This window comes from Tursiops truncatus, chromosome 8 (assembly GCF_011762595.2).
Source record: "Tursiops truncatus isolate mTurTru1 chromosome 8, mTurTru1.mat.Y, whole genome shotgun sequence".
In the NCBI taxonomy this organism is placed as follows: domain Eukaryota; kingdom Metazoa; phylum Chordata; class Mammalia; order Artiodactyla; family Delphinidae; genus Tursiops; species Tursiops truncatus.
This window is the reverse complement of record NC_047041.1, coordinates 56,871,550-56,888,595: the sequence shown is the minus strand read 5'-3', so window position 1 is coordinate 56,888,595 and position 17,046 is coordinate 56,871,550. Positions and strand designations below refer to the sequence as shown.

The 17,046-nt window shown below is 42.6% G+C and overlaps 2 protein-coding genes across 17 annotated transcripts in view; one reads left to right on the top strand and one right to left on the bottom strand.

Annotated features, from left to right (window-relative positions):
- The window catches only part of P4HA3 (prolyl 4-hydroxylase subunit alpha 3), a 119,228-nt gene that overhangs the window by 76,071 nt on the left and 26,111 nt on the right, over nt 1-17,046 (bottom strand). For 3 of the 13 annotated variants that reach the window (XR_012333425.1, XR_012333424.1, XR_012333423.1), the window contains exons 9-13: nt 16,068-16,227; nt 15,344-15,406; nt 11,667-11,735; nt 10,279-10,375; nt 9,357-9,494 (exon numbers count right to left, since the gene is read on the bottom strand). Coding sequence is in view for 8 of the 13 variants with exons in the window: in XM_073808473.1 (XP_073664574.1) it covers nt 9,210-9,494; nt 10,295-10,375; nt 11,667-11,735; nt 15,344-15,406; nt 16,068-16,227 (658 nt within the window). In the remaining 5 variants the exon portion in view is untranslated. Of the gene's footprint in view, nt 1-6,222; nt 9,495-10,278; nt 10,376-11,069; nt 11,180-11,223; nt 11,419-11,666; nt 11,736-15,343; nt 15,407-16,067; nt 16,228-17,046 lie in introns of those variants that run through there. The other 10 variants (XM_073808472.1, XM_073808470.1, XM_073808476.1 and 7 more) reach the window with 8 other exon arrangements.
- Nucleotides 1-17,046, top strand: part of PPME1 (protein phosphatase methylesterase 1) — a 103,501-nt gene that overhangs the window by 81,464 nt on the left and 4,991 nt on the right. Inside the window, exon 14 of one of the 4 annotated variants that reach the window (XM_073808481.1) lies at nt 15,180-15,308. The exons of the other annotated variants lie outside the window; for them this stretch is intronic. Coding sequence (XP_073664582.1) covers nt 15,180-15,186 — 7 coding nt within the window. The 3' untranslated portion in view covers nt 15,187-15,308. Of the gene's footprint in view, nt 1-15,179; nt 15,309-17,046 lie in introns of those variants that run through there. 4 annotated transcript variants of the gene reach the window in all.

The window sequence follows — 17,046 nt, the reverse complement described above, 5'->3', positions numbered from 1 at the left end:
GCCAAGGACCCTGAAGCTGGATTCAAGGGCCTGCCATCAGAACTGGGGGTGGGGAGTTAAAAGGTCACAACTTTTAACAAGGGGAAAGCAAGAAGAGCACCTACAACAGGAGTAGAGAAAGCAAACAGCAATCATACTCTTTCCTGCAGGGACAGTGTTTTGTTTGTAATCTTCGAGCCAACTCTTCTCCTGCCCCAGCTGGCTGCCCCATCAGCAGCCAGAGTCAACACATTCTCAGTCTGGGTCCTGGGCTCAGAAAGTTATGTAAACTCAAGAGGTTCAGATATTCCTAGAGCTGGCTTCCTCTCCCAGCAGTTTGCTAGAAACCCCAGCCTGTAGCCAGGTGAAACCTGGGAACCTGAGACTAGTCAAGTGGCTGGCCTCTTACAGGTGGATGGAGGGAACAGTTAACTGGGTAGTTAGCTGAGCAATGGGGGGAGAAAGTTTTTTCCTGATGATCAATGATGATACCACAAATCAATGGCTAATCAAATGTAAACGTATATTAATTGACACAATACAGTATGTGCCATTTACAGAGCACATTTACAGCCTTTTGAGACCTCACAACTCTGTGGAGTGGGTAAGGCAGACAGATTAGCAGTGCCACCCTACAGATGAGGAAATGAGAGCTCTGATAAGGAAAGTGATTTGCCCAAGGTCACACAACAGCTCCCCCTTTCTCCCTGCCCCCAGCCCCTGGGAAACTCTGTTTTACTTTCTGTCTCTGTGGGTTTGTCTATTCCAGGTACCTCATGTAGGTAGAATCATACAATAATTGTTCTTCTGTGTCTGGTTTATTTCACTTAGCATAATGTTTTCAAGATCCATCTGTGTTAAATCATGTATCAAAATTTCATTCCTCTTTGTGGCTGAATAGTATTCCATCGCATGTGCATGCCACATTTTGTTTATCCATTCATCTGTTGTTATACATACTTGGGTTGTTTCCACCGTTTGGCTATTGTGAATAATGCTGCTGTGAGCATGGGTGTATAAATATTTATTTTGAAGTCCCTGCTCTCAGTTCTTTTGGATATATACCTAAGAGAGGTATTACTGGGTTCTATGGTAGTTCCATGTTTAACTTTTTGAGGAACTGACAAACCGTTTTCCACAGCAGCTGCAACATCAGCAATGCATGAGGGCTCCAATTTCTCCACATCCTCTCTAACACTTAGTATTTTTCCTTTTTTTAAAAAAAAAAAATTATAGCCATACTAGTAAGTGTGAAGTGGTACTTCATTGTGCTTCTGTAGTTTTTGTATTCCAAGACAGCTAGATGTAGGAGAGAGTGAGTGAGGTGACCCAGGGCAGAGCCCCCATAGAGGGCTCTGGAATTAGTAAAGTGGACTGATGCTGGCTGGCCCAGGCACTGGAGGCTGGCCCTGCCTGTCCCCAGGCCCACAACCCCAAGAGCCAGAGGGACTCAGGGAGCTGATAGAGAGGATGGCTTTTTCTGGCCTCAAGCACCAGAGGACTAACAGGCTCAGTGGCAGCCAGAGAAAGAATTGATTGAGCAGAGGCAGCAGGATAGATTGCCTTGCTCCTCCAGGATGAGCCCACTGACAATTCCTATTTCCTTTTTTGTTGCAAGAGGGTTAAAAATAGAAATTCCAGAACTCTAGAACCTGGAGAGCATTGTGGGAATTTCTAGGCTGATGGCATCCCCTAGGGGACGATGTGTGATTTTTAAAAGAATATTTAATATAATTTTTGATATGGTAAGGGGGGAAAAAAATCTGTTTTCTGAAACAGATTAAGGAACACAAAGTTAGAGAAAATCTCTCCTGAATGATGTGTCTGAATTTTCAAGACCAAAGAAATTTTTAGATTTATCAGAAGGGTCTGGATTTTTTGAGTTTTCTTATATACTTGTGAGTTAGGGAGATAAGCTCCCACATCTCCATAACACACACACACACACACACACGAACCTCCTTATCATTCAAGGCCTAAATCAAGTGTCACATGAGCCCATCACACCAGAGATGTAGTGATACCCCTTCCGGACATGTAACGTGTTGCGTGTCCCCTTTCCACTAGTATTGTCATTGTGTGGGTTTTCTTCTCTGGGAGCTCTTCAAGGATAGACAGAGTCATCATCTCCAGCCCCAGCAAAGGGCCAGGCACAGAGGCAACATCAGTAAACCTTAATTGAATGAATGAGTGACAGCCACACATGAAATCTGTGCCCATGAAAACACCATCAAGGGTTGGTTGATTCCATCTTCTGCCCACTGTGCTCCTGTTCCAAGAAGCGGACAGGCATGGGTCTCTGAGCCCAGAAATCTGCCTTCTAGTCTTGGCTCTGCCACTGACACACTGTTTAACTATGGACAAGTCACTTCACCTTTCTGGGCCAGGGAAAGTAACTGCCGCCCTCTGGTCCCATAAGATGATAAGCAGTTGGACAGGAGGCATGATGGTCATTATTTTAGTTATGCCCCATCTCAAAATGTGGTGAGAGAGACAGTAGTTATCTATGGGGAGCCATCTGATCCATGCCTTTAAATCCTTAACCAAAAAGACACCTCATTCCTTTGAGATTATATTTGATTTCACCATGGGCTATCCATTTAAAATGCAAATATGCCCCTGGCAGGGACAGCAGGACCCTGTCACTCAGACCTTAGGGGGAGCAGGCCTATCAAGCATTTGATGGGAAGGGTCATGTGATGAAGAAAGGGAATAAAAGAGGATGGGGCAGAGGGGAAGAAGAGAAAGAGGCAGGCTCTACTTCCTCAGGGGGAGGAAGTTGTGGGGATCCCAACGTGAGGAAGGAGAGGTTAGAAGCAGCTGATGGCGGGAGACCTCCCTAGCTCCAAATCCGGCTCTGCTTCTAGCAGAGGTCTTTTCTTTGAGCCTCCTTTCCTCTCTTGCCAAAAGGGATGATAATCGTTGTGAATAAGATAAGTGAGATAAAATAGCCGGCACAGAGCAAGCATAAATGTTTGTCTCCTCCCCCAGCCCTTAACTGATTTCCTTGTTTTTCTGAGTATACAGCAGTCTGCAGGCAAATGTCCCTCTGTCCCCACCTCACCCCCTCTCCTTTGGCTTCTCCCAGCTTGAGCAACCAAGGCCCCCGAACAGGGGACTCTTTGAGTGGTTCCATGAAAGGGCAGTTTGTGCTGGCTCCTCTTGGCATTGCTGGATAAGGGCCCCCCAGAATCAACACCCTCTCACTTCCTCCTTCCAGACAGCTCTCCCTGCCCCCTTGTGCGTGAATGGGGGACAGGTGAGGTGGCAGCTGCTCCCTGCCCTCTTCAGGCACATTCTCACTCTTTCTGTGTTCCTGGGGTCCCAATGTGGAAGCCCTCTCATCCCACTTCAGCCATAGGGTTCTCCCCTTTCTCCCAACTCCTGTGATCCTTAGGGTGAGCGGCCCACAGCTTTCTATTTGATTATATATAATTCTCTATTCTTATATTTGGGCATGTGCTAATTTTGCTTTAAGGGCAGTGAGCAGACCTCCTCATTTTATTGGAATCTCATGGGGCACCAAGCATGGGGCTGGTCACACAATAGGCGTTCTCTTTACATCTGTGGAATTGAGGTGATTTGTTCGTGTATTCAGTACCTACATCTGACAGGGCTCTTAGCCATTAGGCATTAGAGACACAAAGGATAGATCTTTTCAATGCCCGGGAAAAGGCTGAAGACTCCTTTCAAAAATTGTTGGCTCCAGGGCTTCCCTGGTGGCACAGTGGTTGAGAGTCCGCCTGCCGATGCAGGGGACACGGGTTCGTGCCCCGGTCTGGGAAGATCCCACATGCCGCGGAGCAGCTGGGCCCGTGAGCCATGGCCGCTGAGCCTGCGCATCCGGAGCCTGTGCTCCACAACGGGAGAGGCCACAACAGTGAGAGGCCCGTGTACCACAAAAAAAAAAAAAAAAAAAATTGTTGGCTCCAAAAGACATAATTGCTAATGGGAGCAAAGCAACCACAGCAAAATAACATGTAATTCAGACAACAGAGGGCTAGTTAAGATCTTTGGAGACAGACATTCTTTTTGATGGCTGAGTAATATTATATTGTATATATATACCACATCTTCTTTATCCATTCATCTGCTGATGGACATTTAGGTTGCTTCCATGTCTTGGCTATTGTAAATAGTGCTGCAGTGAATGTTGGGGTGCATATATCTTTTCAAATTAGAGTTTTCTCTGGATATATGCCCAGGAGTAGGATCACTGGATCATATGGTAACTCTATTTTTAGTTTTTTAAGGAACCTTAAAAAAGGTTCCTTAAAAATTTTTAGTTTTTTAAGGAACCTTAAAAAACTCTAGTTTTTTAAGGAACCTTTTAGTTTTTTAAGGAACCTCCATAGTGGCTGCACCAATTTACATTCCTACCAGCAGTGTAAGAGGGTTCCTTTTTCCAGCATTTATTATTTGTAGACTTTTTTATGATGGCCATTCTGACTGGTGTGAGGTGATACCTCATTGTACTTTCGATTTGCATTTTTCTAATAGTTAGCCATGTTGAACATCTTTTCATGTGCCTGTTGGCCATCTGTATGTCTTCTTTGGAGAAACGTCTATTTAGATCTTCTGCCCATTTTTTGATTGGGTTGTTTGGGGTTTTTTTGATACTGAGCTGTATGAGCTATTTGTATATTTTGGAAATTAATCCCTTGTCAGTCTCACCATTTGCAAATATTTTCTCCCATTCCATAGATGGTCTTTTTGTTTTGTGTACGGTTTCCTTTGCTATGCAAAAGCTTGTAAGTTTGATTATGTCCCATTTGTTTGTTTTTATTTCTATTGCCTTGGGAAACTGATCTAAGAAAACATGGGTATGATTTATGTCAGAGAATTTTTTGCCTATGATCTCTTCTAGGAGTTTTATGGTGTCATATCTTATGTTTAAGTCTTTAAGCCATTTTGAGTTTATTTTTGTATATGGTGTTAGGGACTGTTCTAATTTCATTCTTTTACATGTAGCTATCCAATTTTCCCAGCACCACTTATTGAAGAGACTGTCTTTTCTCCATTGTATATTCTTGCCTCCTTTGTTGTCGATTAATTGACCATAAGTGAGTGGGTTTATTTCTGGGCTTTCTGTGCTTTTCCATTGATCTATACATCTGTTTTTGTGCCAGTACCATATTGTTTTGATTACTGTAGTTTTGTAGTATAGTCTGAAGTCAGGGAGCCTGATTCCTCGAGCTCCATTTTTCTTTCTCAATATTGCTTTGGTTATTCAGAGACTTTTGTGTTTCCATACAAATTAAAAATTTTTTGCTCTAATTCTCTGAAAAATGCCATTGGTAATTTGATAGGGATTGTATTGAATCTGTAGATTGCCTTGGGTAGTATTGTCATTTTAACGATATTGATTCTTCCAATCCAAGAACATGGTATATCTTTCCATCTGATTGTGTTGTCTTCAGTTGCTTTAATAAGCATTTTACAGTTATAGGTCTTTTGCCTCCTTACGTAGGTTTATTCCTAGGTATTTTATTCTTTCTGATGTGATGGTAAATGGGATTATTTCCTTAATTTCTCTTTCTGGTATTTCGTTGTTAGTGTATGGAAATGCAACAGATTTCTGTGTGTTAATTTTCTGCAACTTTACTAAATTCTTTGATGAGCTCTAGTAGTTTTCTGTTAGTGTCTTTAGGATTTTCTGTGTAAAACAGTGACAGTTTTACTTCTTCTTTTCTTCTTTACTTCTTCTTTTCCAATTTGGATTCCTTTTATTTCTTTTTCTTCTCTGATTGCTGTGGCTAGGACTTCCAAAGCTATGTTAAATAAAAGTGGTGAGAATGGACATCCTTGTCTTGTTCCTGATCTTAGAGGAAATGCTTTCAGCTTTTCACCATTGAGTATGATGTTAGCTGTGGGTTTGTCCTATATGGCCTTTATTATGTTGAGGTGTGTTCTTTCTTTGCCTACTTTCTGGAGAGTTTTTACCATAAATGGATGTTGAATTTTATCGAAAGCTCTTTCTGCAGCTATTGAGATGATCATATGGTTTTTATTCTTCAATTTGTTAATGTGGTGTATCACACTGATTGATTTGCGGATATTGAAAAATCCTTGCATCCTGTGATAAAGCCCACTTGATCGTGGTGTGTGATCCTTTTAATGTATTGTTGGAGTTGGGTTTGCTAGCATTTCATTGAGGATTTTTGCATCGATGTTCATCAGTGATACTGGCCTGTAATTTTCCTTTTTTGTGATATCTTTGGTTGCTTGTTTGTTTTTAGTATCTATTTATTTATTTTTTAACATCTTTATTGGAGTATAGTTGTTTTATAATGGTGTGTTAGTTTCTGCTTTATAACAAAGTGAATCAGCTATACATATACATATGTTCCCATATCTCCTCCCTCTTGCGTCTCCCTCCCACTCTTTGTCTGGTTTTGATATTGGGGTGATGGTGGCCTCATAGAATGAGTTCAGAAGTGTTTCTTCCTCTGCAACGTTTTGGAATAATTTCAGAAGGATAGGTGTTAACTCTTCTCTAAACGTTTGGTAGAATTCACCTGTGAAGCTATCTGGTCCTGGACTTTGGTTTGTTGGGAGTTTTAAAATTACTGATTCAGTTTCAGTACTGGTACTGGTAATTGGTCTGTTCATATTTTCTGTTTCTTTCTAGGTCCATAGATGGACCTAAAGATTATCATACTAAGTGAAGTAAGCCAGACAAAGACAGATATCACATGATATTGCTTATATGTGGAATCTAAAAAAATGATATAAGTGATGAACTTATTTACAAAATAGAAACAGACTCACAGACATAGAAAACAAGCTTATGGTTACCAAAGGGGAAAGGGGAGGAGGGATAGATTAGGAATTTGGGATTAACACATCTACACTACTATATATAAAATAGATAACCAACAAGAACCTACTGTATAGCACAGAGAACTATACTCAATATCTTGTAATAATCTATAAGGGAAAAGAATATATATAGATATATATATATATACTGTATATATATCATATATACTGTATGTGAATCACTTCACTGTATACATGAAATTAACACAACATTGTAAATCAACTATACTTCAATTTAAAAAATTAAAAAAAAAAATCTTTGGAGGCAGACCTGTATTCAAATCCTGCCTGTGCCACTATAGCTATGTAACCTCAGGCAAGTTACACATTCTCTGCCTCAGTTTCCCTCATCTATAAAATGGAGATAATAGTACCTATTCATCGTGAGGATTGAAGGAGACAAGTACACCTCAGTTCTTATCACAGTGCCTGGCCAGTGGTAAACGGTCAGTATGTTACTAATGACAATGATAATAGTCATTAACATAAAGAATCTTCCCTGTAGTGAATCTTGTGAGGGATACTGAGTGCAACACCAGGAACCCAGGTTGAAGAAAGCTGTTAGAAAAACAGTTGAAGAAGCGTGCAAGAAAGAAACAAAATTATAAACTATGTACCAAGCCACAGTCAGTCCTATTTAGAAATAGCTACCTACTAAGCGCTTTTGGGGCCCCACAGACACACCACTTTCCCTGAACTGCTCTAACCTGCCTGAAGACAGATGCTCCAAAAGGAACTCAATTGTTAGAAATCCCCTCCTCAAGAGTTTCACCAACCAAGGAAGACTGACCCTTACCACAGGAGAAGAGACTACAAGTGGACACCACACCTAGATCAACTGTCACCATCACATCTCCCACCTATGGGCTATACTCTAAGGGCCCATTTATCATTCCTAGGAATCTAAGAGGGCTACATCCCCCCGTTCCCTCTTACGATGATATTTCATCCCAAGTTCTAAGCCACCTCAGGGAGTTATTCATTTTCCTCTGGGTATGTCCCATGTATACATGATATATACATGTCACTAAGCTTGTGGGTTTCCTTTTGTTAATATGTCTTTTATTACACAGGTTTCAGCTAAGAACTCAGAAGGGTAGGGGGAAAGTACTTTTTCTTCCCTACATGACAGTAATTTAGTAGGAGGGTTTCCAGAGTCCTGATGCATTCAGTGGAAATACTGGGGATGTGACCAGGTGCTTGTGGAGGCTCTTCAGGAACCCAAATATCAGCACACCAGAACCTTTTCCTTGGGGCCCACAGAGCTCTGGGAGGCAGAAACCCTGACGTGTATGGTGCAGGGAGGGGGCGGAGGCAGCAGTGTCTAAGCACCTAGTCCTTTACTTGTGTGGCTTCTTTGTGAGCAAGGCACACGCCCTCGCTCCTGTTGAGGAACCTGAGCCAAGTCGCCCGGAATGTTCTCTTTGCACAAGTCACTCATCAGTGCAGCCTTAGCTCATGCTAGTCCTTCTGCTGGGAAATGCTTCTCCTCACTAGACTCTGCCTGTAAAAAAATTCTACCTGTCCTCCAAAGTACAACTCAAAGGAGGCCTTCTTATTCATTTATCCAGAAATATTTGCTGAATGCCTACTTATTTGAAACAGACCTTTTTCTGGGGATACCAAGAGGTATAAGGAGTGCAGGCAGCCAGGCAAATAAACAAATAGTGAAATTCAGTGAGATGGGGGCTACAATAGAGGCATTTACAAAGTATAGAGGGGTCTTAAAGCATTCAGCCTGAAGGGAAGGCCACTGGCCACAATTAAATAAATAAAATAATTTCAAGAAAAGTGTTAGGAAGAAAACAAAGTTGGCTAATGTGAACAAAAGTGGCTGGAAGTTTGGGTGTCAGAGAAGGCCTCTGAAGCAGTACTGAGCCAAGAGTGGAATGGTGAGACCAGCAGCAGCGAACAGAAAGAATGTCTTGTGTCTGGAATGCAGTGAGAGGGGAGCCAAGATGAGATTACACATAAATAAAATATTATACTCTGCCTTTTTCACTCAATATTACAAAGTAAGAATGTTCTTGGTTGTGAAAAATGATTTGTAAACATCTTTAATGACTGTATTAAAACATTTTTAATGGCTATATTAAAAAATCATATTTTAAAAAAGTTATTTTCTGCTTTAAAAAAATCATCACATGAGGTACACTCCTGATACAGAGACACCCCCTGCTCAGCCTTCAGCAGAAGTCAGTAGGCAGAAGGGCATATGGGGGGGTCAGGCAACACCTGCAGGTGTCCTCACTGCCACTTCTGGGCCCCTGTGGTCAAGGCTCAAGTAGCAAAAGCCCCAATGACCAAACCCTGGAGACTGTTGATATGTCCTGTTCCCAAGAGAAAGTGTCTGAGCTCTAGAAACTTCTCGCTCCAGCCTCCTTGCCCCCTCCTTTCTATTGTTCATTCTACTGTGACTCATGGCTTGAGGAGCAACTGTAAGTTCTCAGATGTCCTCTGCTAGAGACCACTTCCTTGTCTTCCATTTGTAAGGAATAGGCAATGCTGACAAAGACCCTCCTCCAGAAGCTTTGCTCTCCTTTCTCCTCTCTTACCATAGCTTTTGGCTTCTGGCTTCTCTGGAAAGCCAAAGGACTCTTCCAGCTTCTCTCTGCCAACATTTTAGTCTTCAGGGCTTGAGCTGCAAGGTCTGCGGAATTCCTGTCCATACTCGTGTATCCACTTGTTGGCCACTGGGGGAAATGGGGAGGAAGAAGAGGAGGCTTAGCGGAGCAGACAGTAGCGATGCTCGCTCACAAGGCCGTTAAATTCCACACCCTTGGCAACTCACTTGCCTCACCCTGGTCCCAGCCCCACTGTGGACTACAAGACGTTGCTTCAGCAGCAGTAAAGAGCAAAAAGGACAGTGGCACCTGGAAAAAGTCCCTGACAGGTCCTGCTACTACAGACTAATTTTCATACCCGTGGGTACTGTGGTCACTTACCCTTCATATGTAGCTCCTAAAAGCCCACCTCCCCCAGGGAACCATTCCAGGGTAATGAGAGAAAAGGGATGGATTCTCCTGGCAAAGTCCACCTCAGCACAAGAGTCCCTCTTCTACTTCTTTTTCTGTCTTCAGAGCTAAGTGCTCTTAGACACATATGACATAAACACATCCCCTACTTATTTCTCTCTTGCTTGTTTGACCATCTCCTCATGGGGAAGCACCTGATGGTTCTCTCCTTGGGATAGAGGACTGGGACTTGGCAACATATTATTCCTTAGCTGTGCTCAGGAGTCAAGGCCCATCTGGTAAGGCCAATAAACTTTTACTGACACCTGCTCTATGACAAAAGCCCGGCCTTATGGGCTCCCAATGTACTGGTGGCAACTAATCCAGCATCTGATCACCTCAATATAATGTGGCACTGTTAAGCTTTTGGAATGAAAAGGCTATGTTATTTTCCATCCATCCCCTACTTCACTTTACCCTGAACCCCTCACTCAATTCCCATGCCCAGAAAGGCAGGCCTTACCCCACTTATCTCCTACCAGGACAGGACAGCCAGCATGAAGTGTGTCACCATCCCCTTCACCACTCCTATGCAGGTTCCACCAAAATAGTGCTGCATTCTGAAAACAAGCAGACCCCGCCCCAGGGGAGGTCAGCCCAGAATCTCAGTCCTTAGGAAGCACTTGACTGAGGACAAAGGCATGCATGTCATTAAACAAGAAAACTGTCCATGCAGACTGGGGGCAAGGCATGCATAAAATGCCACAAGATGGTATAAGCTGCCATTTACTTATTCACTCATGCATCCCTTATTGAGGGCCTGCTCTGCTCTAGGCCCTGAGGATGCAGAGACAGATCATGTCCAGTTGTCTCAGGGAGTTCAGTCTTGTGGGAGAGACAGACATAAAAACAAACGAGGATGAGACAGTGTGACAAGTGCTGGGGGAAAGGTGAGCACAGGGTGTCATACGATCACTGAGGAGAGAAACTCGACAAAAAGCACAAGGTGGAACAAAATATTCCTCACACAACTAAGAACTTAAGTGAGCCACTGACTCTTCCTTAGGCACTTCCTAATAACACCCGCAGGAAGCAGGGATCATCATCCCCACCTCACCAGCAAGGAAGTTGAGACTTAGGGGCTTTAAATAATGCAACGAAGAAGGAGCAAGGTCAGGACTCAAACCCAGGCATTTTGATTCCAAATCGTATATGTTCTTTCCCCCCCCCACCCCGTCCCCAGCTTTTTCCTATACGCTTACTTTAACCTTGGCCAACCCCCTGAGTTTTGATAGATACCCAGCATTTACTCACTGAATGCTTAGGATGTGCTGGGTACTGTGCTAAGTGCTATGAGGCGTGATCTCAATTATTTGTCTTCATTTCATTCCTGAAGTAAGGGCTGTCATCCCTGATTGATTGATCTGACATTTGGGGGAGATATTAATTAATTAAACAAACCTCTTACCACACTGGCCGCCCTCTGTGCCTTGCTTGACATTGTAACTCCTACTGCAATACATTATGTTGACTTCTGGAGGCAAGGACTACGAGTTTTCCTCGGTACTCTCAGTGCCTCCAGCCGCCAGTGTTTACTAAACGAATGACTGAAGGGACCAGTTGTTGTCAAGGATCTGAAGGGCACTCTCACCTTTGAGGAGCTCTATTGTAATGGGAAGACACACATGTAATCATCCTCTTGTAATATAAGTGTAAATAAAATAAAAAATAGAGGCACAAGTAAATGCAGGAGTCAAGAAAATTGAGGGATTATCTTTGATTCTGGGAATCAGGGGAGACCTCTTTTCATTCCCTGTCCCAGGAATAAGCTTGCAAGCACAGGCAGCATGAACGCTAGGGTGTTAGTTCTGCACTGCTAAAACCACCTGTTGGGGTCAGACCCCCACTCACCTTGACCACAGGCACGCTAAAGTTGCCGTAGATGAAGGCTGTGGCTCCTCCAGCTTCCACCGAGCTCAGCTGCAAGGCCAGAGGAAGAGCCAGGGTTGAAATATCCCGACTGCCCTACTCTGCCTCACATGACGTCTGATGTCATTTCTGCATAAATTCCCTCTTGTGTGCCCCTCTTTCAACTCTGGGAGAAATACTTATGGAAATACAATCACCCAATTTAGGAATTGAGAGAGCCTACCCAGTGGCATCAGTATTTGCCTGCAGGGCCACAAGAGGACAACGTTTAGAAATGCCCCCTTTCTTTACCCTTTGAGCTAACATCCTTATTGAGGGTTACCATAAGTAGATTCAAACTTCGAGGCCCTCAGGAAGAAATACAGTTTATGTCACAACCCAAGACACAGACACGTCCCTGAAGTAAGTTTCATAAAATATTCTTAACTACATCAGATGCCCTCTGTTATTTTCCATTTTATTTTATTCTATTCTAGTTCAGATTTCTTAAATACTGACCAGATCCACTAATTTGATTTCACAGCCCACTAATGGATCATGACCAGTGGCTTACAAAACACTGTTTAGAATACAATGATTATATTTGAAAGCTGGGCATCATAGGAAATACTGATTGCACCTTTGGTGTGTTTCCCAGATCACTCAGACCCTCTCTAGGTAATCTCAGCTAAAGGGTTTCACCACTGGTATATTCTAGAATTATGGATGTGTTTACTTAACTTGAAGAGTTTTTTCTGATTGTCAAAGAAATATGTAATAACCTAAACATTTTGAAAAATACTTTAAAATACTTAATATTATTCATCATCTTACCATCTGGAAAAAGAAAAAAGCACTGTTATGGTTTAACTGTAATAGTTAACATTTATTGAGCACTGGCCATATGTTAGGCATCACACTAAGTCCTTACAAATATATTATCTCACTTATTCCTCACAACAAATATATCATCCTCACTATTCCTGTGAGTTAGGATTGTTATTATTTACATTCTACAGATGAGGAAACCAAGTCTCAGAGAGATTGAGTGGTTTACAAAAGGTCATATAACTCCTTGGTGACTGAGCCAGGACTGGAGCTGAGCCAATGCTGTCTGACTACAAAGTCCCTGCTCATAACCATTATGCTACATACACTCTTGAACATTAGGTTATTTCCCACTGTTTACTATTATAAACAACACTGTGAACATCTTAATGAGTAAAATCATTTTTGCGTTTTAGATTGTTCTCTTAGGAAAGAGTCTGAGCATTAGTATTATTGGGTCAAAAGTATATGCAAATATTCAATACTTTAGATACAACTGCTAAATTATTTTCTCACCAGCAGCATGACACAGAGTGCCAGTCTTACCTCGCCCTGGCTAACTGTCTACCAGCACATTCACAGATCCCACCATATTCGCCTGGGTTACAGAGCAAGAGTTATGGGAGTTGGGATGTTAGCACTTGTTAGAGGAAACTGAACTGACGCGGCGATTCAGAACCTGGAAAAGGCAGTGGTGATTTTTAGCACATCTTGGCTCCCCCTGTAGTCCTTTGGGAAGGGCGATGAGAGCAACAATTTGCTCCTTGTGTTCAAATAACAAACTGGATGATTCTGTTCAGACCCCTGTTGTCAGCCACTGTGGGTGTAAGCAAGATGCAACAGAGGAAACCTGGACTTTCCTGCCTTCCTCTACCTGTGGTTTCACAGTATAGTGGGAAGGAAGGACTTATCCAACAAATTGAAAAGAGAATCGGATCTGTGTGCTGTGAAGCTCATGAGCAGGGCATGGATTGTAAGATTGGTGGAGGGGAGGGAAATCTTCCCTCTGTAAACCTTCCACTGTTTTGTACTGGGACTGATCTTATGTCCAGTCTGAGAAGAAAATCACTAACCTGATTTCAACTCAATCCTCCCAATACTCCTTAAAGATTATTTTCTCCCTATATAATATTACTCTTATGTTCTCCATAAATCTTATGTCTTATGTTCAGAAATGTTTATGATGGTCTTAACACCAACCTGAAGATGAAAGGATTGGGCATAACCTAGCACTTCCTAGGTCCCACGATCCCACTTATGGGGTCCTATGCTTGCTTTCTGGGATACATGATAGAAACATATTGTATGAAACTGCACAGAGAGATATCCCCTTACATTATTTCATCAGATCCTCATGACAGCCCTGTGAGGAGGCACAGAGCAAGAAGACAAGCTCGAAGAATTGATGTGATTTGTGCTGAGGCCACATGTTAAGTGGCAGAACCAGAATTAGACCAACTGACTCCAAACCCAAAACGCTTTCCATTCCACTGTGTATCAAAGGCTTAAAATCCAAACATATACACACTCTTGCATTTGTCATTTAAAATTGCTGGGCTACCCTTACCATAGTACCCTTACCATAGTAACTGGACCTCTGTAATCAGGGAGTCAGCTACAGAAGATACTAGGGGGATAAAGAACAGAGAGATATTGGCCCCTAGATGTCCTATTCTTTGATATCAGTGCACTTCACTGCCTGTGACCTCCCATGCCAGCTTTAGTCATCAACCAGAGATGTACCAGCAGCTGATCCAAGCTGTGTCTCCTGCCCAGAGAGCTGACGTCAGCCATCCCTCTGCCTGATCAGAATGCTCAGAATGACCAGGAGAGGCCAGACACCATTGGCAACGGCAGCCTTCCAGTTCTGCATAAAATTAAAACCAAGCCACATGAAGAAGCATGTTGGGATTGCCAGCATTAAAACTACAGAGTGCTGGCCTCTGATGGTCCTTTCTTGGCTACACTGTGGAGCCCAGTTAACAGGACTAAGGAAAGAGGGAATGCTAGGGTGTAGGTGTCTGCTATTCTAATGAGCCTGAAACCAGGCCTTCATCTTAGGGTGTTATGTAGAGCACTTACATTTGGCATGTTTATTCCTTCATTTAACAGTAATGCACCTCTTATAATTTAAGTGACAGATGCCTGAAATTATGACTTGTCCATAGAGAAGGAGGTAAACCCACATGATCTGAAGGGAAGAGGATAGGTGAGATAATAAAGACTGGGTCCGAATTCTATAGGATCAGGTCAGAAACTAGGAGAGGAGGGCAGTTTGTTTTAAGGGGGTATAATGTAGATTTTAGTGAAGAATTTATGAGGAGATAAGGAAGAAAATTTTCACCGCATATGAGAGAGCCACACTTACTGAATTTCTCTGTAGGCATCTCCGTTCTTCCCTCTTGTAATCTCAGCTGCTTCATTTCTCTCCTCTCTCCCCTCATAGCTCCACAACCTCACCTATAGGTCCATGCTTTTCAACACCAACTAGTCTATGGGACCTCAAAGATAGAGACTCTCACATCCCCTTCCTGTGTTGTTCGGGTCCCAGGATCTCTTGGCCTTCGGTGTAACCCCACTTCCCATCCTAATCACTGACAATGACAAGGTCACATTGAGGTCTACACAATGTAAGCTCTTTGAGGGAAGGAACTGACTTGTATTGATATTTCTTTATCTCTCCTATAGTGCCTAACAAGAGTGCTGTATGAAATTCACAAACATCCTGGAGATTTTTCTGCTGTGAAATTCAGATGAAATCAGTATCTGATATCGCTTTGAAAACCATAAAATAAAAGAGATATAAATAGTCATTAAGTAAGCAGCCCTGGTCCCTCCAGAGCAAGACTCACGTAGATCATAAATGTTGCGACTCGGTTCCCAGAGTTCATTCTGTACAGTGGGCTGGTTGGTGACTGAGACAAAAATAGAACATATTATTTTATGCAGATGGCACCAGAGTAACAGCCAGGATGCCACCATAATACAGGGAGGAGAAAAATGGAGGAGTCACAGATGGGATACAGCCTTGAGCTATACCTAGTCAAGTATGTGCCTATCTTTGCTGGCAGGTACTCAATATACTTTTTTTCCTCTTACCACTTTATTAGATACTCATATAAGTGAACTGTATACTACTAATCAAACAAAATTGCTTGTTAGTAGTGAAAGCACTATGTGAGGGGCTGATTGCACCTTCAGGTTCTTGGTGAAATAAATTAACATATAAAATATTACAGATAATTATTCTGTAAAAATACCAAGTCATAAGACTGGAGTTCCCAATTATTTGCCAAAGAGGCACACTTTTTTGTCATAGAAGAGTTTAATTGATATAATTTACATGTCATAAAATTCAATCATTGTAAGACTGTTTTTCAGTGAGTTTTAGTAAAAAGAAGATGAGTCAGCAGCAATCAGCTTGAAATCAAGGCTTTCAATCTACCTAGAACAAGAACCTTTGTTCTAAAATTTCACGCGGTATTCTCTGGGGGCCCTATAAGAGCTCTGTCTCAGAGAAATAAATAACACCCTCGTTGCCTACCCCACGAGATTGGTCACCGACCCCATGGTTACCGTAGCATGGTCAAAGTGAGGCTCATAGTGCCCTCCGATTCCGTAGTTTACCACCTGGAGATACTCTGCGTATGGAGGCTGGACATCAAGGCCTGTAAGGGAGGCAATGCGATGGTCGAGGGTCACCAGCACTGGGTCAACGGTGTCCTTTAGCCAGGCACTAAAACACACCACAGGTTGCAGCATCAGTGATCTACTGCCAGAAATAACTAAATATCTGTGAATGAATGATGTTAACTGCCAGAAGGAAGGAAGGAAGGCAAGGAGGACAGGAAGACAGACACGAATACCTAATTACCTACTCACTCCTCCTGTTAAGTCGGCCCAGTCCATTTTGTGCTCTATCTTAACATTCACACATTCATTCAACAAACATTCTCTGAGGCCTACTGTATGCCAGACCCTGTGCTAGGTGTGTGAAGAGTGAAGGTTCCCATCACCAGGCACTGGGATACAAAGAGAAAGAAGACAAAACCCTGTCTTTAAGAATGCTATGTTTAGAGACATCTCAATGGAGGAAGCTGGGTGCAATGGAAAAAGCTTTGGATTCAGAGGAGTAAGACCAGTCCTGGATCCTCAGCTTGACCCTTGGTCAGGCCCTTAACCTTTCACCTCTCTTAAGGTTCAGTGTATTCATCTATAATATGGGGATGGTAATAATATCTACTACACAGACTTAGGAAGATTGTGACAGACAATGCTTATGAAGATGCTTTGTAAGCTGTATGTTATTGATTTGCTGTAAAACACAGAAAAATCTCTGCTCTTTTGCTCTACTTCAGGACAAATCAGGATAGGGCAAAGGCCAAAGAGCAAAGTTCAGTCTCTTTTCCTGAATGTCTTGTTGAGGTTCTGATAAAGTGGAGGATTTGGCATCAGAATGTGGTCCCTGGGAAGTGAGGAAGTGCTCCCCAAGCAAAGCCAGTGAGCCTCCTGGAGAGATGATGAAGGCTCTTAAGGGAAGCACCTTGGCATGTCT